The sequence below is a fragment of the Lepus europaeus genome, chromosome 5 (assembly GCF_033115175.1).
Source record: "Lepus europaeus isolate LE1 chromosome 5, mLepTim1.pri, whole genome shotgun sequence".
Classification (NCBI taxonomy): domain Eukaryota; kingdom Metazoa; phylum Chordata; class Mammalia; order Lagomorpha; family Leporidae; genus Lepus; species Lepus europaeus.
This window is the reverse complement of record NC_084831.1, coordinates 103,160,467-103,182,501: the sequence shown is the minus strand read 5'-3', so window position 1 is coordinate 103,182,501 and position 22,035 is coordinate 103,160,467. Positions and strand designations below refer to the sequence as shown.

The 22,035-nt window shown below is 47.0% G+C and overlaps 1 protein-coding gene across 3 annotated transcripts in view; it reads left to right on the top strand.

Moving 5' to 3' along the window:
* Nucleotides 1-22,022, top strand: part of SORT1 (sortilin 1) — an 82,697-nt gene extending 60,675 nt beyond the window's left edge. For 2 of the 3 annotated variants that reach the window (XM_062191892.1, XM_062191893.1), the window contains 9 exons: nt 8,346-8,448; nt 8,769-8,937; nt 9,529-9,719; nt 11,840-12,029; nt 17,011-17,127; nt 18,136-18,244; nt 19,581-19,687; nt 20,200-20,323; nt 21,200-22,022. In XM_062191892.1, coding sequence (XP_062047876.1) covers nt 8,346-8,448; nt 8,769-8,937; nt 9,529-9,719; nt 11,840-12,029; nt 17,011-17,127; nt 18,136-18,244; nt 19,581-19,687; nt 20,200-20,323; nt 21,200-21,214 — 1,125 coding nt within the window. In that variant the 3' untranslated portion in view covers nt 21,215-22,022. Of the gene's footprint in view, nt 1-8,345; nt 8,449-8,768; nt 8,938-9,528; nt 9,720-11,839; nt 12,030-17,010; nt 17,128-18,135; nt 18,245-18,987; nt 19,087-19,580; nt 19,688-20,199; nt 20,324-21,199 lie in introns of all 3 variants that reach the window. The other variant, XM_062191891.1, reaches the window with a different exon arrangement.
* The last annotated feature ends 13 nt before the right edge of the window (nt 22,023-22,035 follow it).

Sequence of the window (22,035 nt, the reverse complement as noted above, 5' to 3'; positions counted from 1 at the left end):
ACTGAAGCATGGAATGGAAACAGAACAGACAGGTAGGCTACTGATTCATAGGGGTGAACATGGCAGCTAAAAACTTAGAAATCCTACCAGATAGCAGAGAGCAGCCTTGCGTGAGCAGCGCTGAGCCGTGCCGGTGAGGCACAAGTGGGCACTCCTCTCTCTGGGCTCACCTAGTCAGGGCTGGGAGATATCTGGGTAGTGCCGGGGAAGGCACTCTCCCTCTGGGAGAGTGGGAGCTAAAGCTAGAAAGGTGTGGGACCACACTGCAGCCCAGCAGTCTAAGTGCTACCCGTGACACCAGCATCCCGTATCCAAGCACAGTTCAACTCCTGGCTGTTCTGCTCCCCACCCAGCTCCCTGTTAATGTGCCTGAGAAAGCAACAGAAAATGGTCCCTGTACTGGGGCCTCTGCCACCTCTGTGGTAGACCTGGATGGAGTTCTGGGCTCTTGGCTTCAGCCTGGGCTGGCCCTGGCCTTTGCAGCCATTTGGGGAGTGAACCAGCTGGTGGAAGATTGATCTCTCTGTCTCTCTCTCATACTCTGCCTTTCAAATCAATAAATAAATATTTTAAAAAATACAAGAGTGCCACCCCTAGGAGACCTCAGATTCCACAAGTGACAGGCCTAATGAAGAGAGAGAAAGGGAAAGAAAAGCAGGCTTACATTTGGCTCTTACAGAATTTGAGAGGCACTTGGGTGACACTGGGATTTTGTGACTGAAAGTGACAATGCTGGTAGCTCCTGAGCTCCCCTCAGACTCCCTGTTCTGTTTCAGGAGCCCGAGGGGGTGATCAGAAGTGTACACCTCTGCTGCCCCACCACACTCTGTCCCTTCTCCACACACGTGATGCTGCTGAGTGTATCTCTGCCTTCTTATTCCTTTCCCATCCCTCTGCCTTGACCTTGCCGTGGGCCTGTGTCCTCACGTTAAGCCTGGGCAGACAGAGCAGACTCCTCATCTGCACCGCCACCCTCTGTCTTGCCCTTCCCAATGCCCTTGGCGGCCCCCCTTTGCCTGTGACTGATGGCTGTGCCTCTGAGCTGGTGAATGAAAGGTCTGTACTATCAGGCTCCTGCCTTCCATTGTCTTATCACTGACACACCCCTGCCTTAAACACCCTGCCTTTGCCCACATCTACATCCTTCCACACTTCCTGGGGAAGTTGGGCTTGTGTCCCTCAAGCTCGATAAATCAGGATTGGGGAAACAGGCCAGCGCTATGGTACAGCAGGTAAAGCCACTGCCCGTGGTGCCAGCATCCCATATGAGCACCTGTTGAGTCCTGGCTCCTCCTCTTCTGATCTAGCTCCCTGCTAATGCACCTGGAAAAGCAGTGGAGGATGGCCCATGTCTGTGGGCCCCTGCACCCACGTGGGAGACCCGAAAGAAGTACCTGGCTCCTGGCTTAAGACTGGCCCAGCTCCAGCCATCGCGGCCATTTGGGGAGTGAACCAGTGAATGGAAGATCTCCCTCTCTGTTTCTCTCCTTCTCTCTCTGTAACTATGCCTTTCAAATAAAATAAACAAATATTTAAACAAGCAAACAATAAACCGATAAACAAAGGATTGGGGAGATCCTAATCATCCTCAGGGCCTGCCCAGTTAGAACTAATCAGTCCTCTTTGTTTCATTAAACTGCCTTTCTAAAAAATTGCAGTAAAACATATCTAATAGTAGCCATTTTAGCCATTTTGAACCTCTTTAATACAATACATTTATCTATTTGAGGGACAGACAGATAAGGCTCCCATCTGCTGGTTCACTGGGGCCAGGCTAGGAACCAGGCACTCAGCAGGTCTTCCCAGTGGGTGGCAGGGACCCAACTGCTGAGCCATCACCTCCTGCCTCCCAGGTGTGCATCAGCAGGAAACGAGAATGAGGAGCAGAGCTGGGACTCAAACCCAGGCTCTGACATAGGACACAGGTGTCCCAAGCAGCATCATAACCACCAGGCCAGAGACCCAGCCTGAACCTCTTTTAAAGCACTTTCCTTCTGCTTTATACCCCAACTAGTTTCTCATATCTATTTCTTTCCCCCCTCAGCTTGAGATGTAACTGATATATAAAAACTGTGTATATTTATGGTGTACAATGTATTGTTTGATATATGTATATATTGTGTGATGCTGACTGCAAAGTAATTAACATATCCATAGGAGTTGGCATTTAGCCTAGCAGCTAAGATGCCCACATCCCACAGAGAGCGCCTGGATTCCCAGCTCAGCCTCCTGACTCCAGCCTCCTCCTCTGGAATGCAGTGGTGATGGCTCAAGTGACTGGATGCTTGCCACCCATGTGGGAGACCTGGATTACATTTCTAGCCCCTGGTTTTGACTCTGACCAGTGTGGGCATTTGGGTAGTGAACCAGATGATGAGAGCTCTGTCTGCCTCCCAAATAAATAAAACAAACGTGACTACTACCTCAGTTATCTTTATTAATGGCTCGGTCCTTTCAGCACATTTCAAGTGTATAAACACAGCACCATGCACTGTAGTCACCATGGGTGCATTGCTTTCCAGAAAGGTATCTGTCCTGTGTAACTGACACTTTGTTTCCTTTGGTCAACACATTCCCCCACCCCCTGTTCCACCAGCCCCCAGCCTCTGGCAGTCCCTATACTTCTGTTCCTTCAGCTTTTTCTTGTGATATTTGTCCCTCTGTGCCCAGCTTACTTAGCACACTTAGTATAGTGTTCTCCGGGTTCATCTATGTTGTTGCAAATGGCAGGGTCTCCTTTTTTAGGGCTGAATAATATTCCATTGTGTGTATATCACACATTTTCTTTTTCCTTTTTCTTTTTTTTTTTTTTTAAGATTTATATATTTGAAAGGCAGAAGTACAGAGAGAGAGTAAGGTCTTCCATCCGCTGGTTCACTCCTCAAGGGGCCGCAATGGCTGGGGCTACACCAATCTGAAGCCAGGAGCCAGGAGCTTCTTCCAGGTCTCCCACATGGGTACAGGGGCCCAAGGACTTGGGCCATCATCTACTGCTTTCCCAGGCCCTCGCAGAGAGCTGGATCTGAAGTGAAGCAGCCAGGACTTGAACCAGCGCCCATATGAGATGCTAGCACTGCAGGCAGTGGCTTTACCTGCTACACCACGGCGCTGGCCCCATACACTCTCTTTATCCACTCATCCATCATTTGAGGCTTAGAGCTGAGTCTGTATCCTGGTTGTTGTGAATAATGCTGGAGTGACTAGTGGGTGCAGTATCTTCTTGACATTCTGATGGGTTGTACCCCCAGTAGTTGGAGTTGCTGGTAGTTCTATGTTTATTTTTTTTCTAGGAAACTCCATGCTGTTTGCAGCATGACTGCACCAATTTTCATTCCCACCAACAGTGTACAAGGGTTTCCTCTTCTCCACATTCTCACCTCCACTTGCTATCTTTGTCTTTTTGACCATAGCCTTTCTAATAGGTGTGAGGCAATATCTCACTCTGGTTTTTATTTGTATTTCCCTGATAATTAGTAATGTTGAGTATTTTTATTTATCCATCAGCCATTTGTATGTCTTTAGAAAAATGGTTATTTGGACCTTTTGCGCATTTTTTAGTTGTTTTATCTGCTTTCTTGTGATTGAGTTTGGATATTAATCCCTTATCAGTTATATGGTTTGCTATATTGTCTCCTATTCTGTAGTTTGTTTCTTCTTTCTTTTGATTGTTTCCCTTTTGTCTTTGTTTACTTTTTGTTGCCTGTATTTTTGGAGTCATATTCAAAAGGCCACCACTGAAGAGAAGTTTTTTAGAGGCGGGTGTTATGGCCCAGTGAGTTAAGCCATCACTTGCGATACCTGAATCTTATGTCAGAGTGTTGGGATTTGAGTTCTACCTTCACTTCCAGTCCAACTTCCTGCTAATGTGCACCCCAAAGGCAACAGATGATGGCTGAAGTACTTGGATCCCTGCTACCCACATTAGAGACCCAGTTCCAGGCTCTGGGTTTTAGCCCGGCCCAGCCCTGGCTGTTGCAGGCATTTGGGAAGTGAACCAACATATGGTAGATCCATATTCTCTCTCTGTCTCTCTCCGTCCCCACCCCTCTCTCTCCATTTGCCTTTCAAATAAATAAATAAACATTTGATTGAAAGAAGAGGCAGCTTTTTACCTGAAGAAGCTTTTTATTTGTGTTTTCTTCGAGTAGCTTTACATTCCAAGACTTACATTTACATCGCTAATCCATTTTAAATTGGTTTTTGTTATGAAATGAGGTCCACATTCATTCTTCTGCATATGGATATCCAGTTTTCCCAATGCCATTTATTAGAGAGGATGTCTTTTTCCTGTGTGCATTCCTGGCACCTTGGTGGAATATCAATAGACTATAAATTTATGAATTTTTAGGTTTTCTATTCTCTTCCCTTGGTCTGAGTTTCTGTCTTTATGCCAGTATAACACTGTTTTGATTACCATAGATTTTTGAAACCAGGCAAGGTCATATGATACCTCCAGGTTTGTCATTTTTGCTTTTGACTATCTTGGTTATTTGGAATCATTTTTGTGGTTCTATGTGAACTTAAGAATTTTTTAAATTTCTGTTTCAAAAAATGTCATTGAGGCTTCAATATGGGTTGCGCTGAATCTGTAGATCATTTTGAGTAGTATGGGCCTTTTAATTATTAATTCTTCTAATCCATGAACACAGGATACCTTACCATTTATTTATACTTTCAGTTTCTTTCATAAATGTTTCATAGTTTTCAGAATACAAATCTTTCACCTCCTTAGTTAAATTTATTCCTAAGTAATTTTTTCTTTAGTTTTTAATTTTTGATGCTTTGTAAATGGAGTTTTCTTGATTTCTCTTTTGGATAGTTTGTTCTTAGTGTATAGTGTATTTTTATATATTAATTTTTTATCCTGCAATTTGTCTGAATTTGCTTTTTGGTTTTAACAAGTTTTCCTCTATTGGAGCTTTTTAAAAATCTTTTTAACTTATTTTTTAAGCATATGCAAATTTTTTTTTTTTTTCAAGGTTCTGGTGGAGCTTTAACAGGTATTACGGTGGAGTCTTTAGGGATTTCTGCATCTGAGATCGTGTCATCCTGCAAACAGGCTCAGTCTCACAACCTTATTTCTCCTTGCGTGGTTTGGTTGAGTTGCCTTTTGCTTTTCTTACCTGATTTCTCTGGCTAGGACTTCTGGTACTGCAATGAATACAAGTATGAGAGTGGGCACCCTGAGCGGAGAGGCAGAGCTTTCAGCTGTTCCCCACTGAGTCTGACCGCTGATATTAGCAGTGGCTGTTTCAGCACATTCCTTCTGTGCCTAATTGGTTTTTTATGTTTATTTATTTATTTATTTGAAAGGCAGAGTTAGAGAGAGAGTGAGAGACAGAGAGATTTTCCATCTGCAGGTTCACTCCCCAAATGGCCACAATGGCTGGGACTGGGCCTGTCTGAAGCCAGGAGCCAGGAGCTTCTTCTGGGTCTCCGGTGAGAGTGCAGGGTCCCAAAGACTTGGGCCATCTTCTGCCGTGTTCCCAGGCACATTCACAGGGAGCTGGATCAGAAGTGCAGCAGCTAGGACTTGCAGCAGTGCCCATGTGGGATACTGGTGCTGCAGGCAGTGACTTAACCTGCTGTGCCACAACACCAGCCCCCTTATTATTTATTTTTTTTAAAGATTTTATTTATTTTATTTGAGAGGTAGAGTTACAGACAGTGAGAGGGAGAGAGAGAGAGGAAGGTCTTTCCTCTGCTGGTTCACTCTCCAAACGGCCGCAATGGCTGGAAGTGCGCCGATCTGAAGGCAGGAGCCAGGCACTTCTTCCTGGTCTCCCATGCGGGTGCAGGGGCCCAAGGACTTGGGCCATCTTCCAGTGCTTTCCCAGACCATAGCAGAGAGCTGGATTGGAAGAGGAGCAGCTGGGACTAGAACCAGTATCCATACGGGATGCTGGCGCCGCAGGCAGAGGATTAACCTGCTGTGCCACAGCACCAGCCCCAATATTTATTTATTTATTTTATCTCTCTTAGCATCACTTATGTTGTTTTTTTTTTTTCTAACTTTTTTATTATTTGACAGACAGTGTGAGAGACAGAGAGAAAGGTTTTCCTTTCCATTGGTTCACCCCCCAAATGGCAGCTACGGCTGGCGCTGCGCCAGTCTGAAGCCAGGAGCCAGGTGCTTCTTCCTGGTCTCCCATGTGGGTGCAGGGACCCAAGCACTTGGGCCATCCTCCACTGCCCTCTTGGGCCACAGCAGAGAGCTGGACTGGAAGAGGAGCAGCCAGGACTAGAACTTGGCACCCATATGGGATGCCGGCACCTCAGGTGGAGGATTAACCAAGTGAGCCATGGTGCTGGCCCCACTTAAGTTGGTTTGTGGCTTTAATTTTTAGGAAGAGTTTGAGAAGGATTGATATTAAATCTTCAAAGAGTATTTGGGCAGCTGGCATTGTGGTGTAGTGGGTTAAGCTACCACCTGTGATGTTGGCATCCCATATGGACACTGATTCAATTCCCAACTGTTCCACATCTGATTCACATCCTTGCCAATGTGCTTGGGAGAGCAGCAGAAGGTAGCCCAGGTGCTTGGGCCCCTGTACCCACATGGGAGACCTGGAAGAAGCTCTTGGCTCTTGGCTTCGGCCTGGCCCAGTCTCAGCTGTTGTGGCCATCTGGGGAGTGAACCAGTGGATGGAAGATCTGTATCTCTATCTCTTTCTGGAACTCTGCCTTTCAAAGAAATGAAATAAAAGAAAAAAAGAGAAGAAGAAGAGAGGCTGGCATTGTGTAACAGATTAAGCTGTCACCTGTGACCCTGGCATCCCATATGGGCACAGATTCAAATCCCAGCTGCTCCACTTTTGCTCCAACTCTCTGCTAAGGAAGAAGGCTAAAGTCCTTGGTTCCCTGCACCCAGGTGGGAGACCCAGATGAAGCTCCTGGGTTCTGGCTTCAGCCTGACCCATCCCAGGCTGTTGCGGCCATTTGGGGAATGAACCAGAAGATGGAAGACTTCTCTCTCTGTTTCTCCCTCCCTCTCTCTCTGTAATTCTGCCCATCAAATGAATAAAAATAAATCCTTATTTTTTAAAAAAGAATATTTTGTAGAATTCACTAATGAATCTACCTGGGCCTAAGCTGTTCTTTGCTGGGAGGGTTTTTTTCTTTTTTCTTTTTTTTTTTTAATATTTGTTTATTTTCATCAACTTATCAACTTGAAAGGCAGAGTGACAGAGAAAAACAGATCTTTTCACCAGTTCACTCCCCTACCAAATGCCCACAATAGCCAAGACTGGACAAGGCCAAAGCCTGAAACCCAGAACTTTATCCAGGACTCCCACATCGGCAGAGGGGTCCAAGCACCTGAGCTGCTGCCTCCCAGGATGCCTTAGCTGGAAGTTGGATCAGAAGTAGAGGAGCTAGGACTTGAACCAGACATTCTGATATAGGAAATGGGCATCCTAAGTGCACACACATGCATATAGTAACATTATTCACAGTAACCAAAAGGTAGAAGCAACACAGTTGTCCACCGACAGATGAGTGAGTAAATAAAATGTGGTATATATATGAATATTAACCAGTCTTAAAAAGGAAAGAAATTCTGACATATACTGTGACATGGATGATCCTTGAGGACACTATGCTAAGTGAAGTAAGCCAGTCGCACATACAAAAAAACAAATATTGGGTGATTTCATTTATATGAGGTCCTATTTCTAAAGGCAGAAAGTAGAATGGGGGTTGCCAGGGGCTGGGAGAAACAGTGGTCGGGGGTTGTTGCTTTATGGGTGATAGAGTTCCAGTGTTGCAAGATGAGAAAGCACTGGAGATTGTTTGCAAACAATGTGAATAGACTTAACACTACTGAACTGTTTACTTAGAAATAAGATGGTAAAGGACCAGCATTGTGGTGCAGTGGATTAAGTTGCTGCCTGTGACGCCAGCATCCCATATGAGTGCCAGTTGCAGTCCCTGCAGCTCCATTTCCAATCCACCTCCTTGCTAATGCCCCTGGGAAAGCAACGGAAGATGGCCCAAGGACTTGGGGCCCCGACTACCCACGGAGACCCAGATGGAGTTTGCAAACTGCTGGCTTTGACGTGGCCCAGCCCTGACCATTGTGGATTGTGGCCACCTGGGCCGTGAACCAGAAGATGAAAGACATCTGTCTGTCTGTCTCTCTCTAACCCTGCCTTCAAATAAAATAAATAGGACTTTAAAAAAAAAAAAAAAAGGTAAATTTTATGAAATGTGTATTTTACCACAATTAAAAAAGGATTATGCCACTGAGGTCTAGGTTGAGTTTAAAGTTTTCTTAGAGTGCTCTGTGAGATGAGTAAAGAAATTTTACCTTTGGTTTTAATCTAAGCTTTGGTTTCTTTTCACAGTGCAGCCTTCATATTCATGCTTCCTACAGCATTTCCCAGAAACTAAACGTGCCCATGGCCCCACTCTCGGAGCCTAATGCCGTAGGCATAGTCATCGCTCATGGTAAGGAGCCCTTCTGCTCAACAGGAGTAGCTGGGCACACAGACTAGGCACAGCCTTTGAACTCTTTAAGAAGACCCACCATGTATGGTTTTTACATTCTTTCAGTAGAATTTTGTGTTAGAACAACACTGTGGATTTTTCATAGACCCCCTTCAGAGTTGGCAACATGATTTTTCCCCTTCTCAAGTTTTCAGGGTCCTCTTTTTCTACCCTGAGAGGCTTGATAGGAAGTAACCAGAATAATTTTATTCAGAGTTCTCCTTTCATCAGTGACTCCTTTCAGTGTCCTTGTGCTGATGAGACGGTGCCTTATGTTGCAGGTAGCGTGGGGGATGCCATCTCAGTGATGGTCCCAGATGTGTACATCTCAGATGATGGGGGTTACTCCTGGGCGAAGATGCTGGAAGGACCCCACTACTACACCATCCTGGACTCTGGAGGCATCATTGTGGCCATTGAGCACAGCAGCCACCCTATCAATGTGATTAAGTATGCATGAGCTCAGCTCCACACACACTCTGAATAGAGGGCAATTGTGGGAATGTTCTTCAGTTGACATGGGGAGGCAGGGTAGGGGAGTCACAGACCTGATTCGCATTTTTGCATTTTCCATTACTGTAGGGGAGGTTCTAGAAGGGATTACATTTAGAGCAACTCAGATTAAAAGCTTTGCTTTTTCCTCTGACTCCCTTTAGCTTACACATTTTGTCACTGTTTAAAAACATTCTTTCTCAACCCCCAAATATTACGCAAGTATCAAGCGTATCAACTCTGGCTTAGAAATGACTTCAAGTTCTTATAAAATAACTTGAGTTTACTACTTTAGAAGCCATTCTTACCTGGGTCACTACCCTTTCCTCTTCCTTTGAAATGACTTTTATAAAAGTATTTACTTCTGTACTCTGTTTGAATCCCTTTTCCCTGCCCTGTTAACTGTGGCACTAAAAATTAAAATAATTGCAAGCCCTCACCTCAAAAAGGGTTTGTCTCTAGTTTGGGATCCAATAGCCAGAGCGGTTTCCTGTCATTCCCTGTACACAGTGATCGTCTGCCATGGTCTTTCTCTGATTGTGCTTTTAGGTTCTCTACAGATGAAGGTCAGTGCTGGCAAACCTACACATTCACCAAGGAGCCCATCTATTTCACCGGCCTGGCTTCAGAACCCGGGGCCAGGTCCATGAACATCAGCATTTGGGGTTTCACAGAGTCTTTCCTGACCCGCCAATGGGTCTCCTACACCATCAATTTTAAAGATATCCTTGAAAGGAATTGTAAGTGCCTCTTTCAACCTTTTCTAACAGAATCTTGTAAGCCTATTTCTCTCAATAATCAATTCAGTTTCATTTCTTTTAGCTGGAATAAGCAAATGCATACACAAGGGACTGAAGGATAATGAGGCAGTGGAATGGACTGGAAAAGCAGTTTCCTTCTTGGGACTAGCACTGTCCAAGAGAAACATGAGGGCCAATAAGTAATTTCAATTATTCTGTCAGCTACATTATAAAAGTGAAAAGAATGGTGAAATCTTAATAAGGATAATATATTATGGTTTCAACATTCAGACAATATTAAAAATGATTAGTGAGGCCGGCGCCACAGCTCACTAGGCTAATCCTCTGCCTGAGGCACCAGCACTCCGGGGTTCTAGTCCCAGTCGGGGCGCCAGATTCTGTCCCGGTTGCTCCTCTTCTAGTCTAGCTCTCTGCTGTGGCCCGGGAGGGCAGTGGAGGATGGCCCAAGTGCTTGGGCCCTGCACCCGCATGGAAGACCAGGAGGAAGCACCTGGCTCCTGGCTTCAGATCAGTGCAGTGCGCCAGCTGTAGCGGCCATTTAGGGGGTGAACCAACGGAAGGAAGACCTTTCTCTCTGTCTCTCTCTCTCACTGTATATAACTCTCTCTCTCTCTCTCTCAAAAAAAAAAAAATGATTAGTGAGATTTTTTTCATTTTTTTTTCTTCTACGTGTTCAAAATCTGGTATATATTTAACACAGCAAACCTTACACCAGACCAGCCACATGGGTCTAGTGCTACCCCCTATCACAGTAGGGCTTTTGCACTGTTAGAGCACTCTCTGTAACTTTTATGTGGCTTTTGTCCTGCTTGTAGGAATAGTATCTGAGTGTTTGTCTAAAATGATTTCATAACATTTCAGGGTTTTTCACCGCTGATTAGGGAAATGTAGTGGGACTATGAGGAGGAAATTTTAGAGGAAACTATTGCGAAAGAGCATCTAATTGTGTCATCTCAAAGTGCTGAAATGAGGACGTTCTCATGCAGTTTTGGTCAGAACCTCAGTTGCAGGTGAGGCTGCAGAGTGGCCACTGGGCCGACAGGAAGCCCCCGTCAGAGCTCTGTGACTTCAAACGAGATGTGCAAAGGACTTCAGTGTTCACAGCACGGTATTCCCAGTGCCTGAAGCAAACCTATACTCAAGTACCAGCAGTGCTGACAATTAGAGAAACAGGAAAACCTGGAGAAAAAGTGATCGTGTCGGCTTAATACAAAGACTCAACGTCAGGACATCTTTGCTGAAGACTGTTATGGGTCCATTTCCTCAAAGTGTTAATTTAGTGACTCCTGAGAAACACAGCTCTTGGTTTGGATCCTGTTTAATTATGATTTAATACCTGAGGGTCACTATCTCTAAATTCACTAATTAGGCTATAAAAGAACTGGCTTATGAGTCTTCCCCTCGGAGGGCAGTTCAATAGATATCCCTAAAGTTTAATATCATTAAAAGATTTGTTAAATACCTGCCCTTCAAACAGGCTCTGTGCTGGTCTTCATATCCCAAAGGAGGAAAACCTAATCCACAGTCTTTAGGGCATAGCCTTTGAGTCATTTTTCCAGGCACAGAAGAGACAGTATACTAAGCCAGAAACTGTTGCCACCAGCAGTCTGCATTTGGGAGCCAGTTGCGAAGAGTTAGAAGTCTAGAAAGAGGCCGTTTTCCCTGTGTTTGAAGCAAACTCACACACGTGAAATTGAAACTGTGCTCTGTTAATTAGTCTCCTGTCCTAAGCAAAGAGCCCCTGAGGCTGATGGGAAAGCACGTGGTTGCTGGCCAGGGACAGAGGTGCTCCAGGCATGCATCAGCCACACCTCAGCCTGGAACGAGCTCTGGAGGGCCTCTTTCCAGCCTCCCTCCCAGAACAAACAAGGTCTCTGCGAATCCTCCAACTACTGGGGAGGGGAGAGAGCCCCCTCTTGGCGTGAGGAGATGGCCACTGCTAGTTGACTCTAGACTTTTTGTCTGCACTTCCAAAATGAAGCAAGAAGCTGAGTCAACCATTCCCTGTCTCCCTGTCCTTGTCTTTCTGTAGCCTGGCAGCTGCCTCCGTGGGTGGGTTCTGTGCGCATGATTTCCTGAGCAGTCTGTCTGTCCTTTAGGTGAAGAGAAAGACTACACCGTCTGGCTGGCGCACTCCACAGACCCCGGAGACCATGAAGACGGCTGCATTTTGGGCTATAAGGAACAGTACCTTCGGCTACGCAAATCTTCCGTCTGTCAGAACGGTCGAGACTATGTTGTCGCCAAGCAGCCGTCCATCTGTCCCTGTTCCCTGGAGGACTTCCTCTGGTATTTGCATTCCCCAGACTCTCTTGTCAGCGCCTTTCCTATGCTGGAGGATGAAAGAGTTGTCGTAGGGCTAAAAAATATTGAAATCCATTCCCCAAGAGTGGAAAGCTGCTGCTTATCAAGAAAATTGAGGCACAGAGACAGGGAACCAAAGTTGTTAATTATTGGACAGATAATCATATTGCAGAGGTAATTACTAGGCAGAACCAGCAATAAACCACAGAAATCCTGACTTGGCAACTGTGGGAAGAGACAAGAGGTATAAGAAGGAAGCCAGTAAAATAAAACATCTCTAGAAAACAGCAGAACAAGCGCCAAGGAAAGCGGTACAGGAGAGAGGACACTGGACTGTAGGGAATAGCCTGGCAGCTTGATTTCAGCAGGCAGGACACTGGGGTCTGGACCCTCTGCAAGACTGAAGACAGAGATGGTGGTCTGGTCTTGAGACTAGAGGTGGCATCCATAGTCTTGGTCTCTGTGTCCCATCAAGGTTTAAGGGCTGTCAAGATGGGTGACCTGGAGTTCAGGATCATCAGCCTTAAGGATTAGTTACTTGGCTGGCAGAGAGTTAGTCAATTATATAAAGGCAAAGGAGCTCCTGTGTGGCTTAAATGAGGTAATGTTAGGGCAAATAAGAGGAACTGCTTCACATTCCATGTAATAATCCTTTAGAACTTGTTACCTGCAGAAGACACGGACAGGATCCTAAAGGACTTGGACGAGGAAGGCAGGCCCTCCCTCAGTTTTTATAAAGATATATTTATTTATTTGAAAGGCAGAATTACACAGAGAGAGGTCTTCCATCCACTGGTTCACTCCCCAGGCTAAAACCATCAGGGCTAAGCCAGGCTGAAGCCAGGAGCTCATCTGGGTGTCCCACGTGGTTGCAGGGACTCAGCACTTGGGCCATCTTCTGCTGCTTTTCCCAGGCCATTAGCAGATAGGAAGTAGAGCAGCTGGGACATAACCAGTGCCCATATGAATGCTGGCATCGCAGGCTGCGGCTTTACCCACTACAGTCCCATCCTGTCTCATTGTATTCTCTCCAGACGCAGGTGGCAGAATATGTGTGTGGGTGAAGCAGGTCTGGTCTGATGTGCCTCCTGCATGGCTCACGGCTGGCGTTCTGGCCAGCTAGCGGTCGTCGATGAATCGGTGACGCTCCCAAGGCTGTGCGCTACCTCAGCTTCTGCACTTCTCCAAACACACGGCGCTCCTTCAGAGCTCCACACTGCATGGGATGGCTCCTCTGCATGGAGAGTCTCCCACATCCCTGCCGCACTACCCCACGCCTGGGGGCCTCCTCCGCAGCCTTTGCTTTCCTGCCTAGCTCAGACATCACCACGGTAAACCCCTAGTCTTCCCTCATCTAGACTCCCACAGCAGCCCTACTGCACCGGGTTACTTACTGCATTCCATGATTGTTTACAAGTCTCCTTCCACCGTGAAGTCCCAAGCCCCTTGAGAGCATATTAGACTCACAGTTGATAATAATATAGCAGCAGTGGAGCAGCTAACATTCATTGAGCCCTGACTCTCAGGACTTGGCACCACCCTTAGCAGCTTATATTTAACCCAATCACAAAGAGGTTATAACGAACTTGCCCACAAGAAGCGGTAGGGGTAGGGGTAGGGTGTGCAGCTGGTATTTCAGCTCCAGGCCTGTGACCTGCCATGGGTGGCTCTTCAAGAATGAGAAGGGCACTTTATCTGAAAGTTGGAATTGACACCTAAAATGCTTTCCTGAACTCCCTCGTGCCATTGGAGGGGTAGTGTCTTCTGCATCTTTTGTTCTCCCTACCCTCTCTAAGTGCTCTTCAGAAAACAGAGTACATGCAACCTCTGTGCACTCCCCAAATACTCACTGAGTACCAGCTGCGCACAGAAATGCAAAGTGATAGTGGGAAGTTTGTTAGACTCTCCTGGTGAGATGTTCATAATTATGTTACAAAACAAAAGGTGGTAGATGCCATGGGATTGAAAGGAGGGGGAGGATATTCTGTCTAGAGAAGAAAGGAGATGGGTCAACAAAGCTTTCACTGAGGAGGTGACATTTGGTAGGATTTGACCTCGTACACCTAGGAACAAAGCAGGTCACTGAAGCCAGCAGATTGCCATGAGCAGACACTCGATGGCATGAACAAGGAAGGGCAGGTGTCCTGGAAGACAGGTTGGGGGGGTGGGTGGGTTGTCACAGTTACTTTGATAGAAGGGGACCAGTGTTGTCACACAGCAGGATAAGCTGGTACCTGCAGCACCAGCATACCATATTGGCGTGCCAGTTTGCGTTCTGGTTGCTCCATTTCCAATATAGCTCCCTGCAAATGAGCCTGAGAAGGCAGAAGCTGGCCCAGGTACTTGGCCCCTGCCACACATGAGGGAGTCCAGGATGGTGTTCCTGGCTTCTGGCCTTGGCCTGGCCTGGACCTGACTGTTGGAGGCATCTGGGGAATGAACCAGCAGATGGAAGATACCTATTTCTGTGTCTCCTTCTCTGTCACTCCACCTTTCAAATAAATAAATCTTGGGGGGAAAAAAAAGAGTAAGGAGGGCCCAGATGGAGGGTGCTTAGGCTGAATTTCCACTCAGATGGTGAGGAAGAAGGTACTGTCCTAAATACACAAGGAAGGGCTGGCACAGAGGATAAAACCTGATGTGTTTTGAACATTTCATTCCTTTGCAGTTCTGTTAGCATATGTCAGTGTTGATAACCAGCAGATAATTAGAAATGTAAGATTCAAGTTCAGGAGAGAAGTAAAAGCTGAATGTTATGGTTGTAACCAGAAATAGCTGAGGTCACTAAGGGAGAGAACACATCAGAGAATGGAGTCTAGAATGCTGAAAGACATTTGTATTTTTTTTTTTTTGACAGGCAGTGGATAGTGAGAGAGAGAGAGACAGAGAGAAAGGTCTTCCTTTGCCGTTGGTTCACCCTCCAATGGCCGCTGTGGCCAGTGCATCGCGCTGATCCAAAGCTTGGAGCCAGGTGCTTCTCCTGGTCTCCCATGCGGGTGCAGGGCCCAAGGACTTGGGCCATCCTCCACTGCCTTCCCGGGCCATAGCAGAGAGCTGGCCTGGAAGAGGGGCAACTGGGATAGAATCCGGCGCCCCGACCGGGACTAGAACCCGGTGTGCCGGCGCCGCAAGGTGGAGGTTTAGCCTGTTGAGCCACGGCACCAGCCTAAAGACATTTGTATTTATGGGTCAGGGAAAAGAAGAGCAGGCAGCAGCCACAGACACAGGTGAGTGCGGCTTTACCAATGACAAGGTGGGCACGGGCTCAATAGTGTGTCAGATGCCCCAGGACAGGTGGTCGAGGTGGAGGAGACCAGGGAGGGCTCTACTGAGTTTGATGGCTGTGAGCTCTGGGGGCCTCAGACATCAAGGTTAAGGGGTAGGGGGGTGGTGTTGAGGCCTAAATGCATGGAATAAAAAATAAATGAGCAAAATAGAACAAGCAAAAAATATTCTTTTAAGAAATTTGGCTAGTGGGGGGGAGGGGCATACGGAAGTAATTTCTAGATTAGAAACACATGTAGAAATCATTCCCACTCTCCACTGAGTGGGAGAAATTGCTCCTGCCCTCTCAGACTTTTCGGGGAGTACAGGCCCAGGACGGGTAGAAGAGTGGGACCAAGGATGCTCATATGGGAAGTCAGCCAGGTGTAATTTCTGTGTGGAAAACAGGGAAAGGAAAGCGGCTGTGTGGTATTATGGGCAGATGGGGCAGAATAAGGGCAGAAGAGGATGTTTACATTGGAGGCAAAGATCAGCTAAGAAGCTAGAAGGGACAGAAGGGGAAAAGATGGAGAGTGAGAGACGCCAAGTGCAATGTAACAATGGTATTAGGAGGCAAAGGAATTGATATGGGGTTGAGTGCCTAAATTTTAACTCCAGGTTCTTGCCCCTCACCGAGATAAGAATTCTAAGTGGAGGCATAGTAACGTAACAAGTAAGAACAGGATTTATTTAAGGTGAGAGAGAAAACACATTCATCCATGAATGTGAGCTGCCCTACATGGAGAAACACGTCATGAGTGGGCCAGAGGGTTGCCAGGGAAGAGAGAAAAGAGAACGGTACCTCCAACCAGTCCTTGGTGGAAAGGGACCTCTCCCCCATTCTCAGCCTCTTTTATGAGGTAGGGGGTGGTAATTAGATAAACAGATGGGGTGGAGTCTTAGCATGTGTCCTGTTCCCTGGATGAGACAGGTGCATCCTGGGAAGGTGGGCATATCGAGCTGACAGAGATAAGGTTATGTTGCAGGGTTGCAAGAATTCCAGCTCGCCTAGACTTCACTAGCTGCCTAGTTAACACCACATCAAAAGGAATTGCTAGGGCTGGTGTTATGGCACAGCTGGTTAAGCTGCCACTTGCAACACAGGCATCCCTTATCAGAGTGCTGATTTTCATTTCCGCTGATCCACTTCAGATCAAGCTCCCTGCTAATGCTCCTGGGAGTGGACGTGGAAAATGGTCCAAGTGTTTGGGTCCCTGCCACATACATGGGAGACCCAGATGGAGTTCCTGACTCCAGCCGGGGCCTTTGTGGCCATCTGGGGAGTTAACCAGTAGATGGAAGCGGTTTCTGTCACTCTGCCTTTCAAATAAATAAATAGATCTTTTAAAAAATGAGTTGTCAAGTGTCCCTAGTTTAGATCTGTTGCTTATGTCACTGTTTCTATGGCCTCCGCTTTTTCTTCGTTGTGAGACCCTACTCCACTGCAGGCTACTGCCCATCCCCTCCCAATGCCTGCTCCGCAGGGCTCCCAGCCTTGGAGCTCCGGCTGGTGCTGAGTCTACCAGGCCTGATCTGTAAGCTCTCTTCTCCTCTCAGTAAAGCTCTGTCCCTTCCTGCTTACCCAAGGGGACCTGCTGCAGAGATACCACAGGTCTTCCTGAGCTGGAATCTTAACCATCCATTGCCCCAGTCTTGTCTCCCAGCAACTTTGAAAGGTACCTTTATTTGCTGACTCTTGCAGTGATTTTGGATACTTCCGTCCAGAAAATGACTCCAAGTGTGTGGAACAGCCGGAACTGAAGGGCCATGACCTAGAGTTTTGTCTGTATGGAAGAGAAGAGCACCTGACAACAAACGGGTAAGATGGCTTTGTCTCCCTCATTGCAACAAATTGTCCTCATACAGAGTGAAAGCTGATTCTCTCCACACACACACACACACACACACACAGGGGCCAGCCGTGTTTTAGATGTTGGAAAGCGCTGTTTGTCTCATTGAACTTTCTGTAACGATGGAAATGTTCTTGGCCAGCGTCACGGCTCAACAGGCTAATCCTCCGCCTTGTGGCGCCGGCACACCGGGTTCTAGTCCCGGTCGGGGAGCCGGATTCTGTCCCGGTTGCCCCTCTTCCAGGCCAGCTCTCTGCTATGGCCCAGGAGTGCAGAGGAGGATGGCCCAAGTGCTTGGGCCCTGCACCGCATGGGAGACCAGGATAAGCACCTGGCTCCTGCCTTCGGATCAGCGCGGTGTGCTGGCCGCAGCGCGCTGGCTGCAGCGCGCCGGCCGCGGCGGCCATTGGAGGGTGAACCAGCGACAAAAAAGGAAGACCTTTCTCTCTGTCTCTCTCACTAGCCACTCTGTCAAAAAAAAAAAAAAGAAAGAAAGAAAGAAATGTTCTGTCACCTACTGTGTCCAAGTGGTAGCTACTAGCCACATGGACCATTGACACTTGTGCAACTGCGGAACTGAGGCTCTCTGCTAATCCATTTTAACAGCCACCACATGGGACAGGGCGGTGCCAGAGGAGCCTCATTTCCTCCATGCTCTGGTAAATTCTCCTCCTCTCCCGTTTTTGTAACTCTTATTAGTGAGCATTCCTTGGGATACAGTTCTTATCACAGTCTCTCAAGGTGGAAGGGGCAGGTGTGTCATTGACAGCAAGAGATAGAGATGCCTGAGTCTGCCCAAGGCCTGGAGTCACAGAAAATATCCCCCAGAACATCCCTGAGCCTCCCCCCACCAGGCCTAGGAGATGGCGTAGGAAGAGAAGCTTTTCTGCAGCTTTTCAAATCTTGCATGTAGGAAATAGGCGAGAGCCCAGGAATACATCCTTGCCTTCTGTTAACAAATCCTCTTTGCCTTTTAGGTACCGGAAAATTCCAGGAGACAGATGCCAAGGTGGGGTGAATCCAGCTCGAGAAGTAAAAGACTTGAAAAAGAAATGCACAAGCAACTTCCTGAGTCCAGAAAAGCAGGTATGTTATAAGAGATCTACTTTCTTAGGTTCAAGTGAAATTTTGTGTTCTGCCTAGAAGAACCAGTTATAGCCTCAAGAATTTGGTCACTGACACGAAGTGGCCAAACTACTTCTGGGCTTCCCTTTGTGTGGGAAACTGTTAGGATGCAGGCTAGGTCACATAACTCGATAATGAGTTCATCCTACTGAAAAGCCTTTTCTGCCAGGGGAAATCGTGGTATTCTGTAAAGTTGTAAAAGTCGTAGAAGCATAGAGTGGAAGTGTCTGAGGCTGAGATGTTAGGGAAGGACTCAAGAAGGTGAGCTGCAAAGAGCCGTGGCCTAAAGTATTGCACGTGTGGAAGAGAAGAGCCCCAGGCGACAGGCAGTGAGTTCCTGTGCTGAGTCACTCTGTATTCACAGTGAAAGACAACTATGGTAATAATGGGCTGGTGACAGATCTGCAGCACTCAGCTGTCTGGCTGGGATTTGGAGACCCAGTAAAGAGGAAACCTCTTGACAAAGCAGCGCCAGACCAGTAGTCTGACCAGGGTGATGTCTGTGGGCCCTGCTTCCTACTCTGTGACACGAGAGGTGGAGCTGGACAGTGACCGCTGAGGGACTGACAAAGGGTGGGATTAAAAAGGCAAGGGGAGAAGTGTATGGGTGTGTGTATTTGTAAGGGGCCAGTTCCTCCTGCTCTGCACCCTGCCCTGGACTCCTGGTGGCTGTTCTCAGAGTGTTTGTGTGTGTGATTGCACAGGACTCTCGCCCACAGGGACACAGCTTGTCCCAGAATCCAGCTCCGCCTCCTCTTGGATACATTGAAAACACACACTTCCTATCTCCCACCCAGAAGCAGGTAGGTCACACACAAACAATGATACAATAAGGACTATTTGTAAAAGCATACTAAAAATTAAGCAAAAAAAATAAATCTTAGTGTCCCACAATAGCCTGCCTGCTATAGCACTGACATAACTTCTTCCCAGATGATGGCCATGTTCTAGCTTCATTCAGCCCACTATTATCATAGTCTCCATTTCCTACTCCATCCTGAAGCTCCAAGATTGCAGACAGAGGTAGTGTGGAACACTCATAACTGCCATATTTGATCCAGCAGTTGCCAAGCTTCTAGTGTAACTGACATCGAAGTCACTGAGTTTGCAGCTTCAAGGCAGGTGGATCTCATGTTACCCTCTGCCGGCTGTGATGTTCTCCTGGTTACATTGAGATGGTTGGTTTTGGGGTGTGTAGATCACTCACAGATAAGTGAGGGGAACGAGCAACCACTTCGAATGGAGTCCTAGAATATGCATGCCTACAAGCTTTTGTCTTTGTGTTTTGATTATCAAGAATTCCAAGTCAAATTCTGTTCCAATTATCCTGGCCATTGTGGGATTGATGCTGGTCACAGTCGTGGCAGGAGTGCTCATTGTGAAGAAATATGTCTGTGGAGGAAGGTAAGAAATGTGGAAGTCAGAGGTACTGAGTTCAAACCAGAAAGTCAGCTCTCAGCAAAACTCCGTGTCTGATGTGATCATCCAGAAAAATCAAGCCCAGATCGTCATATCTTCTATTTTCCTTATGTCAACTATGATATGTCCTTCCTATGTTGTTCATTTCCTGAGTGTATAAAACTGGAACAATCCAGGAAGTGCATATTTAGTCCAGTAGTTAAGGCACCCATGTCCTACACAGGAATGCTTGAGTTTGATTCCCAGCTCCAGCTCCTGACTCGAGCTTCCCACCAGTGCGGACCCTAGGAGGCAATGATGATAGCTTGAGTAATTGGATTCTTACCTCTCACATAGGAGACCACAATCATGTTCCCAGCTGGGGTATTGAGGGGGTGGAGCGAGCTGTTTCCCTCTGCTTTTAAAATGCAAAAACAAAAACCTGGGAAAACTCGAAGTCCTATGAGAAATGTGCCCCTCCTAAGCTTATGCGCATTAACAGGAGTTTCTGTTCATAGGTTCCTGGTACATCGATACTCTGTGCTACAGCAGCATGCAGAAGCCAATGGTGTGGATGGGGTGGATGCCTTGGACACAGCCTCACATGCTAATAAAAGTGGTTATCATGATGACTCAGATGAGGTGAGACTGACCTCTCCTTGCAGGGTAATCCCCCCAAAAATGATCTCCTACGCATGGTCAAGATGCAGCTGGGGCAAAGGAGGGTATTTTTTTTTTAATTTGTTTATGTGAGAAGCAGAATTATAGACAGAGAGAGGGAGAGACAGACAGAGGTCTTCCACCCAGTGGTTCACTCCTCAAATGGCCGCAACAGCTAGAGTTGGGCCTGTCCAAAGCCAGGAGCCAGGAGATTCTTCTGGATCTCCCATGTGGGTGCAGGGACCCCAGCATTTGGGCCATTTTCTACTGCTTTCCCAGGCCATCAGCAGGGAGCTTGATCAGAAGTGGAGCATCCAGGACTCAAACCAGTGTCCACATGGGATGCTAGTGCCACAGGTGGAGGCTTAACCCACTAGGCCACGGTGCCAGCCCACAGAGCAGGATATTGAGCTCAAAGCAGCTTTTCTTTTAAGTTAATTTATTTATTTGAGAGGTAGAATTACAGAGAGAGGGAGAGACAGAGAGGTCTTCCATCCGCTGGTTCACTCCCCAAATGGCCACAACAGCCAGAGCTGGGCCAATCCGAAGCCAGGAGCCAGGAGCCTCTTCCAGGTCCCTCACGCAGATGCAGGAGCCCAAGCACTTGGGCCATCTTCTACTGCTTTCCCAGGCTATAGCAGAGAGCTGGATTGGAAGAGGAGGAGCCAGGACTCGAACCAGAGCCCACATGGGATGCCAGCACTGCGGGTGGTGGCTTTACCCACTACATCACAACGTTGGCTCCTCAAAGCAGCAATTTGAGGACAAGATTTAGCAAGGCCAGAAACTAGATGGTGGCTTTCAAAATAGGACTTCTTTTAGCTTGTCAGTAATATGGACTGTATGATTCTTTTTCAGGATCTCCTGGAATAGCTTCTCAAGGGAGCTGGGGCCGAAAGTGGATGGTGGAACCACAGTACCTCCTGCAACCCTGTGGCTCCGACCTGGGGGAATAAATTTCCCATTGCAAGGGACCCAGCTCTGTTTCTGCTGCTTCCATGAAAGCCAAAAGGACCGACACTAAAGAAATGCAGGGTGGAGGTGGGGAACCCTGAACACTCTAAGAGTGAATTGGCTCTGAAAAGGGGAAAACATTTAAATTCTTTAACTTTTCACTTCAGGTTCTGTCTATTTGTAAAGTATGGGCTTTGGGTTTTGTTCTCTTGTGGGGTTTTTTGTTTATTTGTTTGCCTGTTTGTTTTTAAGGGAAATGAAATGGAATTTGAAGGGACCGATTAACCCCACTCTTGTGTATTCTGCGTGGCACCTACCCCAGGGCATCTGCCAATTCCACCATCAACTCTTAAAATGTATGTGGTGCTGACCCAGGTGCTGCTGGTGACATGAAGCAGCTACAGTGATGAAAACAAGGGCTGTGGTGCCCAGCACTGGGGAGAGCCCCGCTCCAAGAACACTGCACACCAGCTCTTCACACAGATCCATGCTGCTGCTTTCTCTTCCCCCAGGGATCACAGGCCACAGTGATTTTTTCTTTTCCCCTGTTTAATTAGGCAATACCCTTGTTAATTGCCCTTTGGCAACTAACTTAACCATGTGCTTCCAAGACACTAAATCAGGAAAACTTACAGGGCAATATTTTTAACTTGGGGCAGGAAGAAGGGAGCAGCAGAGAACTGACGAGATTTAGCACCTATTAAAAGAGAATTCTTGTGTCCTCTGAGATCTTTCAGGCT